The following is a 13,505-nucleotide window of genomic DNA, read 5'->3' as shown; positions in this document are numbered from 1 at the left end:
AATCAGATTAACTAATGAAGCAATTATTGATTGAAAGTGGGGCTGCTGGCCGACACAGGACTGGCCATTAAGTGGATCTTCCCCTCCCTTGGCCACGCTGAAAATGTCAGGGTCACTGTGTTCACTGCTCGACACAGTTTACCAAAGCCCATTCTGCAGGAGACTAATCACTCCTCTGCCTCCCAGGTGCAGCTCTGAAGGGGTGAACACTCCGCGGGACAGGGGAGGATTTGATTTTCACAAAACCTTGGAGAGGAGCCAAATTAACCTGTGCCATTCTTGCTGCTTCAACACAAGTGAAATGAAGGAATGAAAAACAGAACTGACCACTGTGGTGCTGCAAATGGGCACTCTTGAGTCCCTGCTATGTATTCACTGTGCAACCCATGCTGCATAACCAGTTCTGGCTAGTGGTGTTTGAAATGAATCTTTACTCAAGCAAATAGTCCATTGTTGTATTAAAAATAACACACTGAATTTAATCATCATTATGTACGAAACACACCTAAAATAATGAGTGTAGCAGTGCAACATGAGCCAGTGGAAAAGATTTCCTCTCTGCAGCATCTCTGAATGTCAAAAATATGTGTACTTTCATTGCCCAAGTCCATGGCAACGCAAGGTTGTTTGTACCCATCCTCATAGCGGGAGCAGTGTCACAGGATGCCTCACAAGATGTCAAAATAGGAACGCTCATTCTTTCATCAAATAAAAGACAGCAGGAGCTGGTACAGTTCCTCCGATATGACATGATATATTGTAATTCATTATTCCTTGTGTAATCTCTTTCCCCAGCCATGGGGACTGACTGAAAATGCTCTCCAATGAATACAAAATCCACCTGCACTTGACTTACATTCGTTCCACTGAAAGAAAATGCATTACATGAAGTTTTAGGAGTACCTGCTCATATGTTGCTATAAATTTGCAGTTGTAAGAATTTGTGGCCGTCTTTGTTTTTGAGTATCTGGTCCTTGGAAATGATGTACCTTTCTCAGATCTTGCCTCAAATCCCAATTATAACCGGAATGTTTTTGTTTGGTAATTCAACACCAAACTCAAGGCTTGGTCATCATTCAGCCTCAATCACTTTCACCCACGCAGAAGAAAGGAAATAGTTTTCGTTTTCTCTCTGTGCAGCGAGGCAGGGAAAATATTGCTTTGCGGTTAACTTCTAATCAAATTGCATTAGGTTTTCACAGCCTGTGCCCCCACTACATTTGCACAAACCATCACAGGCCTACATGAAATCCTCACCCGGGGTGAGGAGTTCTTACTTCTTCACCCCAATAACTCGCCCCCATACCCCAACAGAACACACACACACACTATGCACATAGAACACACACGTTCACACACACAGACACACACACAGACACACACATGCGCGCACACACACACACTGTGATCAGCCAAGCATGATCGTGCAGTTACAGCACAGTGGTAAATGATTTTAGCTCCAAGTATGGTTTTTAATTACATTTTACATGCTCAGATGTTATTTTTACCAACTTCTGAAACTAACTGGCTGAAACTTGCACCGCCATGCCTGGTTTAGGATGTGGTATTTCTCAGAAAACAGCCTTCATATACTCAATATATGAAACTTGTAGTCAAACCATGACATTCAATACAAATAAATATAGAAAACGTGACATTGTACTGGGTCAAAGGGAGTAATAAGTGAACGCTCTGTCACTGCCATGTTAAACCCTCTCATACTGTGTGGATTAGTCTTTTACATTACAACTTAGTACCTCACATTAATACTAATTATTAGAATTACAGTAATACTCATTACAGGAATATTAATGTGGTGTTGACTTCAATGTGCTCAGTGAAATAATTGAAAAGTAAAAAAAGCTATGAGCATGGATTTTAAATAATTAATAATTACTAAATTATTCATTTAAATTATGTAATTATAATAATTAACCTTTGCCCCACATGTTATATTTACCATCAACCGTCTGTCCTTTTCCTAAGGCGCAAGAGAGTTCATGCAGCAGCAGCTAGCAGTGTGAGAGGTATCACATCGGTCAGTTGGTATTCTGTGTGAATCAAGTCTAATGCTGTCGGTGAGTGAAAGTTTCCCCTTTATGTGTGTGTGTGTGCGTGCATGCGTGTGTACGTGTGCACTGGTGTGTACGTGTATGTGCGTGCATCTGTGTGTGCGTGCGTGCATTTGTGCGCGCATTAGTGTACGTGCATGCATATCTGCCATGTCACATATCTGTCAATGTGTATCTGCTTGTGTGTACGTGTGCATTGGTGTGTATGTGTATTTCATGCATTTGTGTAGCATGTGTGCGTGTGTGTGTGTGTGTGTGTGTGTGTGTTGGAGAGACAGAAAGAAGGGAAACAGAGCGGGAGAGAGAAATGTGTTGGAGATGGGGGTGCAGAAGGGAGTGAGGGGGTAAGAGCTAATGGTGCAAAGAGGGGGAGAGAGAAGGGGGTGGTTGTGTGTGTGTGTGTGTGTGTGTGTGTGGGGGGGGGGGATGGGGGGGGGGGGGGGGGGCTGTCAGGGGCGGAGCTGCTGACAGTTTCCTCCGCCCCTCCGCTCGTCCGTGCCCCTCGCAATTACCTGTTCACCAGAACTGATGCAAGTGTGAGTCAGTGAGCACATGTCGCGTCGGGAGAAGGGACAAAACTGACTGAACTGCCGTCACCCGCCCCTCGAGGTTTCACAAGGAACATTTGCTTTAAAAAAAAAAAAAAACAAAGAATACAAACTCAAGGCAAGTGGTTTTAAAAGCCTCCAAGCAGAGCCAAGGATCTGTGAGACTTGCAAGGATGCACTTGTTGTCTGCCAGCTGCGTGTGTGCCCTCCTCATCGCGATCATCTATCAAGGTAGGCTATTGTCTCCATAACCATGTTGCCCCCTCATGTGATGCAGGTAGCGTTAATTCAGTATAAACCCGCAGGTAGTCTGGAAAAGTCCCAGCATGTCATATCATGTGCCACCAAAACTTCAGCCCGCCTATCGAATGAAAGTCTGGGGTCAAGTGGAGCAATAACTGATAGTCGCACACAGTTTAGAGGGGGATTGGTGCTGAATTCTCTCCAGATGTGTGTGTGGGTTTTTTTTTTGTGGGGTTTTTTTTTTAAGATATGGCTTCCAAATGAATTTCTGAGGATTTCTGCTTGATTTTTATTCTCCTTGCTAAAGGATAAAAACTGCTAAATCTTACAAAATCAAACTTGTGCCATATAGGCCTACCCAATTGACGCCCATGATGTCCTGTACCATATGATATTTTATTTATATATATATGTATAGTTTTTAAACCATATATGCAGGTATCATTTTCTACTTGTCAATGGTGTAAATAATTAATTCCATGAAAAAATGAAGATGTAAGGTAAAATAGATTAGTGTCAGCCAGCTCAGTGAAACCGGTTTGGAGTGCAACTTGTAATTAGCGTGTATCGTGCCATCTGCAGTCACACTGGCTCCTCATATTATGCCAAGTGACAATCATTAGACATAGGCTAATGAAGTTTTAAAACCCCTGTCATGTTTTCTTTCTCAAAACTGATTGTTTTCCATGGGATGTTGTCCACTGTACACACGTGCCTGTGTTCCCCACACGGTGGGAGAGGGGGTGAGGGAGTCATCTCTTCACATGTGCTCTGGCTGTAACGTCACCATGATCCCTCGTTGTATGTTTTTTGGCTGTTTATTTTTTTTTTTTCCTCTGCTATGCAGGCTACTGAGTGTGAATTATGCCGCGTTCATGTCATCGTGGATTTACCGTAAATACGAGCTCCCGAGTGGGAAAACCCGTTCACGTCAGCCTCCTAGTAGCTAATTACAAGCGGGATATGTGGGATTTTAGGTTATGTGGTTGATTTTTAATTCATAAATACAAATAATTTTGGATGTGGGCGTTGCAACGAGTTGTACATGAACGCTTCCAAGTTGTAGGAAGATTTCATCCCGTCACTTCCAATGCGACCTGAATGCGGCATTATTGGGTACAGCAACATTTTGAAATGTAATATTTTGCCGCCAGTGCTGCCTTGCTAGAAGGTGAAACTTGATGAATTATTTGCAAGATTGTTTGGGGCTACAATGGGGGTTGTTGGGCCTGGAGGTGGGGGGTGGGGGGGTGGGGATAAGGGGTTGAGGAGGTTGTAGCTGCTTTCTAATACATGCACAGCTGTTTAGTTTGCAAAGGTGGTTTGATAGTTAATGGGGAGGGAGGAAGGCATATCTCAGATTAATGATGATGATGATTAATGATAATTAAAGATGATGCCTCCCTGGAAGCTTGCACATTTGCTTGGACTGTGTGTGCCATTTCCTCCCTGCAAACATCATTTTCAGCCCAACAGGTAGCAGCACCATGTGTTCATATCACTCAGCCTGGTCATTAAGCAAAACTGCATGGAGCTCAGTACTAAGAAAGGGGTGGAGAGGTTGATCTGAGTGTTCCTTCAGTCTTGCACCTCGTCACACAACACTGCTGCCTGTTGTTGTAAATTAACACCATGCGCCACCTGTCACTCAGGCTCAGGTGCTTTATTTTAGAGGAAACGAATGCCCTTTTTTTTTTTTTTTAAGTTTTTTTACACTGCTGTGCTGCTGCAGTGCTATGTGAGAGTGCAGTATGATGGTAATGAGGCTAGACTTCATGGTCTTGTACACCACCGTGTGTTGAGCAGACACAGTGCCTTAAATGATGGTCAAACCATGTGTGTGTTTTTGCTTACACAGCAAATGGCCAGTGATGTCTTCTCCATGTTGTTATATGTTACAAAAACAATCTGTGCTGTCATCATACAGTCACCAGTCAACCAGGTTCTTTCAATTGAGTTATCACAGAATATAAATATTTGTTATTCTCTGTTGAATTGTATGGTCTGGGCAAAGGCTTATTGAGGTGGTTTATTGAGTTTGGGATTCACAATATAAGCTACATCAATACTTGTAATAAAAAAAGGGCCTGTGTTTTATTGTATTTGGAGGGAATGAACAGATGAAAAAGCAACAGCTCCTCAGGCTTCAACATAAAAGGCTGACCCATGGCCCAAACCAGATAGTACTGAAAAACAGGGCTCTGAATTGCTCTTAGAACAAATAGTCTGCGAAGATGCATCTGGTTTTTGTTCCCTCTCCGATCTCCACCCCTCCCCCACCCTCACCCCTCCTGAACAGACACCACTCGGTGTCACAGCTGGTATTACTTGTCAAGCGAGTGGGGCTCTCCCATTGCTAATGGACTAATCTCTTGTGGGGGTCACACAATTTCACCTGTGATAGATTCAGTCTCCTTTCTTTCATCCATAACTAGGTTATGTCCAGACTCGACATGTGAATGTTATAATGATAATGCCCAGGAAGGAAGGGCTTATTTGTATGCTTGGTTTGCATGTGGGATTTTGTACGACTGTGTATTTGTGTGCTTGTGCACGTCTCATCTTGTTTATAGGCGGGATCCTCTTGATGTTTGAAGACTGCTTGTGGTTGTTACTCCTCTGAAAAAAGATTTCTTTGTGACTTGCAAAGTATTGTATCTCTTCATGCAGAATTCAGTTGCATTCATAAGAAGTACGGCAACTCAACCAAGTCATGGCTTTGAATAGAAATGTTCCATCAGTACTTGGTGCTATCAGGTTAATTCTTCCTCTCTAAAAACAGATTATTCTCATTTGTTGATAATTTTAGCAAACCGCTATCTACAGGACATAATCAAATTATGAAATCAAGATTACTGAAGAGACACAGAAGGAACTGAATTCAGGCTTAACTAGGCTTATGTGAGGATTGTTGCATTGTTATCAAATAGGATATTTTACAGAATTCAAAAGCGGATGTCAATTTTTGTTATTATTCCTTCTCCAGTCACGTGTTGTGGTTGAGTGGGCTGCAAAATATTTCCAGCTGTATGCTCAACCCAAACTGGCTGCACCTAATTCCTCTGAAAAATCTCTGCGGGACACTCAGTCTTCTGTGTCTGGACCTAGATATTATTCATGCCACTGGCCGAGGCATGTGGAGTGTGAAGCAGAATCTAAAACGCCCAAATCAAATTTGATGTGTGACATTAGTGTACTTGTGTTTATTGATGAATTTATGATATCAGACAAACCAACATGCAATACTGAATAGCACATGTGAGATGTTCAGATGATGTCGCTGACGCCAGCATCACAAGCTGAGTAAGATATAAGAGATAATCGTTCAGGACAGAGAGTGTACATTAGGTGTTTGCATTGTGTGCTGCCGAAGCCTTGATCAGACTTGAGATTCTGCAGTTGGAAGACATGTGGATATGTGAGCAGCAGCCAGAGGCGCCGCTAGTGGGGAGAAAAGGGGGAACACTTTCAAGGGGCCCCAAACTAGAGAGGGCCTTTCAGACAGGCGAGGCGAGGCTGTGACGACGGGGTGGGGAACCCCTGTGTCACTTCTCATCAGGGGGCCTAGAATTCCTACCAGCGCCCCTGGCAGCAGCACTTTGTAGTGTGGATCCGAGGATCAAGCTTATTCGATTGACAGGGTAACTTATACTGAAACCTAAGCTTTGAATTAAAACTAGAAACTAAAAATAAAGATTACGTTTTTGGGTAAAAGAAGAGAAATAAACGGAAGCTATAATGAGATAAAACATGTATTATTCGCTCAGGAATGGAGAGAACCATCTATAAATTAATAGGATTGACATCTAATATTAAGACAGTTCTTATCAAGACATCAATATATTCTGTAGGTCTCCAAGGGAATTCTCCAGCCATGTATAACGAATTTGGACAGAGCTGGAAACCTGTAGGTGTGGTCTGAATATTTGGTGCCATAGGAGATTAACGTTTTCTTCTCAGCTTGTGTGGCAATTACATAGTCCTTGACACAGCACAGAAAAGAGCAAAGAGCAGGTTTTATTCCCTTTTTTCAGATGAAAATTGGGGAAAGTCAGATCTGACAAAAAATCTAACCTGGCCTAGTTGAGGAAAAAGCATTTTTTAAGAACTGAGGTCCATGCATCACCCCGTCCCTACTGGAACAATGTTATAATAGTTACAATAGATATTATTAGTATTATCTAAATGGCAAAATTGCATTCAAATGACAATTTGTTCACCTTTGTTCATTCTTGTTCACATAGGATGAAAATTGGATCCAGATTAAGTCTCAAAATGTGCAAATCAACCTAAAATGAAAGGGTACAGTTTCATGAAACAATAGTAATATATCATAGGCTTTGATGTAATATGAATTAATCTAGACGAGGGTCACAGAGTTACACAGTGGGTTGGTGTTGTACACATTATGCTCGAGGGTGTTTTAAGGACCCACCCACCCCACACACACACACACACCAGCAGGACACTGAACAGGTGGAGGAGTGTTGGTTGGTTTTAAGGCTGTGTTGGTGGGGTCAGTGTCTCTTAATGGTTCCTCTCTGTGTGTTCAGTTGTCAGGAGACATGCAGTGTGTTCCTATCATTCACATAACTTCTGTTAAAACAGACATGATATATTAAGCTATTTTAAATCTGTAAATCATAACTCTTAAATTCATACTAGTCAGTTTTAACCTTATTATTCACTTGATTATAACAAAAGGAAGTGTTGTTTACTTTATGGCATAAGCTGGGAAACCGTTTCAGTTTACATTGTATTTTTTCATTTGTTCAAAAATCCCATTCACTGAAACCCATTTCACTTCCTAAAATCACGTGTAGTGAGACAGCAGTGAAGAAATATTAGCCACCGCATGAACATGCTGAATTTCCGACATGTCAGAGAGAGTAATTCACAGGCGTACTGGACACACAGAGCGAGGAGATGTATGAGTGGCTTTGCCTGGAGAAAATGAAAGGGCTTGTGTGGCAAATGTAATCACTCTCAAGCAATGACTCAATGAGAAAAAAGGTCTTTTGTTCGCCTGTGACAGTTTTACACACAGGAGTATCAGTAAAACAGCAGCAAGTGAATCTTAATTACACTTTGGTGATTGGCTTGCCCCACTTTAAGTGTGAGGTTGTGAGATATATTCAATTTCTGTAATCACAGCTAAAATTGCCTATTTATGCTGCCCTTTTTTTACTTGCCAGTCAGGTTATGAAATGCTGGCTGAATGTGGCACTTATACGAAATGCTTTGATATAAGATATTATGCAGCGTTTTACATATAGTTTACATGTGAAGTTAGACTGTGGCAAGATCCTTTTAAAGGGAGATATGGAGCATTATAATAATCTACCAAATGGAGAGGCCAACTTCTCAGTTTTCCCTTTCCCAACAATTTTCTCTTCGCTGCATGCAGCATCCTTGCTCTGTCATGCAAAATAATGGTTTATTTGTTATCCAAGGGGAGGCACCAAAGTTACATTGTTTCAGTTAAAAGGAAAGGCTTAACAACAGGAGAGAGATGGCTGTGCTATGCGGTAGCACTCCTTTCTTTTATGCGGGAATAACCCCATTGAAATGCATGAAGGTATCCTTGGTTTTGGTGAAAGACCAACGGCACTCTGAAATTGGTCATCCCTTGTATTTGGGACAAAAAGTGAGGTTGTTTCTCTCTTTTGTCATTGATGCAACCCCCAGCTTTCACTGGATTCCTGTGGACTCCCGCCGACTGTATTGTGAAGCCGGCTCTTTTTAAACAAATGGGTGTATGATAGCGACTTCTTGCTCCCGCTCTTCTCTTTGTCATTAATATGGAACAGCACACACCCCTCGGAGACGGCACAGAGTAGCTGCTGCCCGTCCCCACACTTCACATGTGCAGCCTTGCTGGGGGGGGGGAAGCATCTCTCCTCCATATGAAAAGCCAGTAGCCACACCCATCTTCAACAGGGCCTGGATCTTTGTTAGAATTTTCCATTGTAGCCATTACTCTGTTTTAATTAATTCTTTGAGAGGCGACCATTAACTGTGATGGTAATCATACAACCTTCAAGAATATGTAAGGGGCTACCACACAGGGGCGCGTGTGTATGGAAAGGCAGGGGGTAGGTGCTTGAGGTCGCCTTTGTTTTTGTAAGTCACATTAATGAACTTCTCTTTCTCATTATAATGACTCATCTAGCCGGAAAAGAAGAGAAAGCAGTAATACTGTTTCATTACTGCAGTGAGGGCACAGTGTCACCACATGGCAGCGTCAGCAGCAGGGGCTCCTTCTGACCCATAAAGGGGTCAATGGTGAAACCTCTAAAATTTACGCCTGCACTCCCCATAAAGTCATTATTTCTGCTGATTTATGAGAGCCAAGTGGCACGCAGGTTGCTATTGTACCAAACTCTTTTCTGACTTTGTCTTGGGTTCAGGGTAGTCAGTCGAGATGACACAGCTTTTGTCCAAAAGGTGAAACATCCAATTCAAGCCCCGGGCTAACAAATAAAATGACATGCATTTTTGTCTTTCTATTCACTTCTGAATCAGCCTCTGTTATGTCCAAAGCACTTCTGCAGCACTGAGGGGTCGCTCTGTTCATTCAAACTCTCTTTAGCAATTTTTCATTCATGAAAACATCGTGTTGCACCCCGTTACGTCTTGCCTTTGGGACTCGACAGAACGGTTCTGTGTCTGCGTTTGACCCCGGTATCCACGGTCTGGCCATTTTAAAAGCTGGCTCTTTGTGTTGTGCTGATGCCCCTCATCCTTCCCTCATAGACTGCAGCAGCAGTCTGTGGTGCCTGAAGCTATCTCTGATTACACGCTGCTTCGGTTGAACTTGTAGGAGACAGGAGTTCTCATTCAGTGAGCCTCACTTTCACAAGGGATACGAACTGCATATGTCTGCTAGGAATTAAAAGCCTGTCATTTTGTCAATGCTTAAGTGTATAACAAGATAAAAGATTAAATGTTCGTTCGGCCCATCTCTCTAGTCCATTAATGTATCAGCAGGTCGGGGAAAACCCTCATGGCTTTTTTTAGAGGTCATGCAGCTCAAAAAAGTCATGCCTTCTCTCATACCTCAGATTCCTCTTTTGAAATCTCAAGTGTTGGTAGGTTTTGTGAAGGAGTGGTATTTACGGTGATAGTTGTTTTGTTGTAAAACTCTCCCTGACTGGAATCCAAAGTGCTGTATTGTTATTATTCTTTAGATGTTTTCCTCTTACATCTCCACAGAAGCCTTAACCACCTACTCATCGTATGTTCCACAGCACATGATTACTATTTATACAATATATCGGTGAAAATGTAAGTAATTCTTTGATCCTGTCTTGAAATGTTCCTTATTATATAATATAGATAAAACATTAATCCCACCGTTCCTTTGAAAGCAAGACAAATTCACATTTCAGCCCTGAACAGCTGAGTCTGTCATCCTGGCCTAAAGGCACATACTTTATAATGTAAAACTCTTTCGGCGCTGTGATTAAGCGAGAAGGAATGTTATCCTCACATCTGATTACTGCATTTTATTAAAACTGCCTTTTTGTAAGCAAAATGCATCAGCAGCAGCGCTGTTATCTTAGTTTCTGCATCAGTGTGTATTCAAAGAAGTCAAGTGGTGGCTTTTTGCATGGCAATTATGCTACTGGCGATGCCTCTGCTGATAAGCGACTTGTGGATGCGTAGGTGTTTATCATAAGTTGCTGCACTGCTGTTAAGTATTCAGCTATTCTACTGTCTGACCTTACAAGGAAGGTGAAGAGACTCTTGTCTGGTAATTGGATGCAATACTTAATTTTCTAATGGGACATCTTAAGAGGTCAAGTAGTTTTGTGTTTCTGCGGAGAATGTGTAAGCGTTGCACCTGCCACTTGCAGTTTAAACATTGACTTTTATCTTCTTCAGCAAAAAAAAAAAGCTTGGCATGGTGTACAAGATGCGCTGGGAGTCTAGTCTTTGCTTTAAAATAGAGTGGTCACATGAAGGGGAAGCAGGAATATTTAATGGCGGACTCACAAACTACCTGCCTGCCTAGCTCCTTGTCAAATAAAGCTTGCATTATTGCCATGCCAGGCCGGTCTATAGAGTGAGGACACTGTAAAATGAACTTCAGAGTGTTTCATTTTGAGTAATGGAGGTGCCATAACCCATTATACATCCATTCATTTTTTCACCTGCCATATTATCATACAGGTAATAGATATAGAGGAGAGGACATGCCATTTCCTAATATAATGATAGTGATTTCATTTGAATACCCAGGGTCACACAGCAAGAAATTTGACGGGGAGAAATGAACAACAACTTTTTAGTCGTTCTAAGTTTGGAATTGTTGGGATAAAGGGGTTATGGCTTTTCCACTCTTTAGAGGATGTTAGAATTACCTGTCTTTATACTCGAGGGCCGGCCGCTGTGTGCTCGTCCATAAACAGAGTTGACACAAATCAATGCTCCTCACCAGAGAGCACACGCAGACACAGTTTGTCATTACGTGAATATGTATTCAGACAGTAAGATCTCCCAATGGCCTTCCAATAATTGGACAGTTTTGTTACCTTTCAGCTCAAGGCAACACTCCTACTGAGTGTGAGTGAATGAATATATTCCGTATTTTCTCCAGCAGTGTCATGTACTCACTGCATTTACCCATCCCATATCACTAGTGAGAATACACACATTCTTTGTATTAAAAAGCACAAATGATGACAATGGAGCATGGTAAGAAATTCACTTTTGTTTTAGAGGGTATTTCTCTCTCTGGGGGCATTTTGGTCCTTTTTAGGCGCAGTTTTTTGTGCAATTTGTATGGTATATTAGCAAATAAACACTCAATTTGTAAGATTTGTTTTATTTTGAATCATGAAAAGGGTATTCCTGATTATTCGGTGCATTTTTTGCCCCTTTATCCTTAATTTCACAGGCATTTTTGCCCCGAGCCGGCGTTCATTTCTGACCCTGCAATAGAACAAGTACATTTCTTTAAAAGGGCTTTCTGAGCAGCATGTTGCAGGGAATATGCTGTGCACAATGTTCCAGAGGCGATTTTAAGTCCAGAGCTCTTCAGCCCACATTGTAGATTTATTGAACATCCTTCAGTGGAGGAGAGATGTTTCTGTGCAAATTTAGCTTATTGACAGGTTTTTGTGAAGTTGGGCGTGTTCCCGCTGTCAGTGGTGAAGTCAGAACAACTCACTATCAGGTAGATCTGCAGGGTTTCTGCTCAAAAGAACCATGTTTTGAATGAACCACACAGGGCAGAAAAGAGGGTGGGGGGATGTGTGGATAGTGAAAGATGCGTGGCGCCGGGCTAGATGGTTAAAAGCACTTACCTTGATATATGGCCACTCTTCATGTCATGATGGCAGACGAAAATGTAATAGCCATTGAGTCATTTGTAGTAACTAATGAAAATGTTTTGCCTTAAAGGACTGTGCACCCACAACAAAGGTGACATATGCTGAATGACTTGAACTGAGATGGGTTATCTCGACCCACAGCAATAAAAGAAAGAAAGAAGAAAAGGAAGAAACGGATACATTTGGTGTGTTATGACAGTTTTATCTATTATCTTGTTCTTTGAAGGGGGATAACGCACCCTGGCCCATAGTAGCGACGGTGTTTCACCGAAAGATAAAACAGTTCATTCCCAGTTTCATATTTTTTTGACGTCTGAATTCATTTTGTGCAAGCGATTGCATTCTTCTTTATGGAGTACACAAATTCATCATACACAAGTTGGTGCCGTTGGGGAGTTCAGACTAGTAATAACCATTTAACCAAATCATATTATGGGTTATCCCACCACGTAAATCTGAAAGTACTGAAGTGGTAGGAGGACTCAGTGGTGTGACAGCGTATGTTAATCTCCAACCTTTCACAGTAGCCCATCAAAGGAGACGTTGGTCGGTGGGTATTAAATGTGAAACCACGCAGATTTGATGTGCATGCAGGTACATAATCCTTTGTATGTATTATCTGCATTCCATGTATTCCTCCCACAGCTCTCTGGTCTGTTTTGCCTTCAGAGGCTTTAGGACCCCCCCCCCAGAGTCAGGAGCTGAAGCAGGACACAATTTGAAGCCGTCATGCCCTCTTAATACCAACCAGGCTGTTGGGCTTATTGGAATGGGGAGCGGGGCCTGCTCTGTTTCTCAGTGAAGGGTTAGAAGGTCAGGTCTGTCATTATGAGTGCACAACGGCACACTACGCTCTTTGCTCAACTAATGTGAAAGCATCAGTCCTGCTACGGCAATTACCAGGGATGAAAGTAACATAAGCCGTATGCTGAACAAATGAGAATATCTACCTGTTAATATTTGTCTGTTGTTTACAGCATAATAAGACATACATTATTGATACAGTAAAGTAGGGACTGTGCATTAAAACAAGATAATAATAAAACTCTAGGCCATGCTAAGTACAAACTCCCATTAATCATTCATTTTGTGTTGGGGGGGAAATATTAGTCCCTGCTTCGTACACCATCTAATGAAGCACTTAAGGATCAATACCTGGATGCTGTTTTGTTTACCCATGTAGAAAAGCGATGGGCCTTGGGGTGAATCGCGCCTCTCTCCACACATCTAGTCGGGGCGGGGGCTGGCTGCCTGGCCTGCTGTGCAGACAAGGCTCCATTTACCCTCAACAGAGGTGTGTTGTG

The 13,505-nt window shown here is 42.2% G+C and overlaps 1 protein-coding gene across 1 annotated transcript in view; it reads left to right on the top strand.

The window, feature by feature from the left end:
• The first annotated feature begins 2,612 nt into the window (after positions 1 to 2,612).
• The window catches only part of LOC139916869 (CD166 antigen homolog A-like), a 33,823-nt gene continuing 22,930 nt past the window's right edge, over positions 2,613 to 13,505 (top strand). Inside the window, exon 1 of the mRNA XM_071905890.2 lies at positions 2,613 to 2,851. Coding sequence (XP_071761991.1) covers positions 2,794 to 2,851 — 58 coding nt within the window. The 5' untranslated portion in view covers positions 2,613 to 2,793. The remainder of the gene's footprint in view (positions 2,852 to 13,505) is intronic.

The sequence above is a fragment of the Centroberyx gerrardi genome, chromosome 6 (genome assembly GCF_048128805.1).
Source record: "Centroberyx gerrardi isolate f3 chromosome 6, fCenGer3.hap1.cur.20231027, whole genome shotgun sequence".
Taxonomy (NCBI): Eukaryota; Metazoa; Chordata; class Actinopteri; order Beryciformes; family Berycidae; genus Centroberyx; species Centroberyx gerrardi.
The sequence above is the reverse complement of the archived record's forward strand: the minus strand, read 5'-3'. Positions and strand labels throughout refer to the sequence as shown.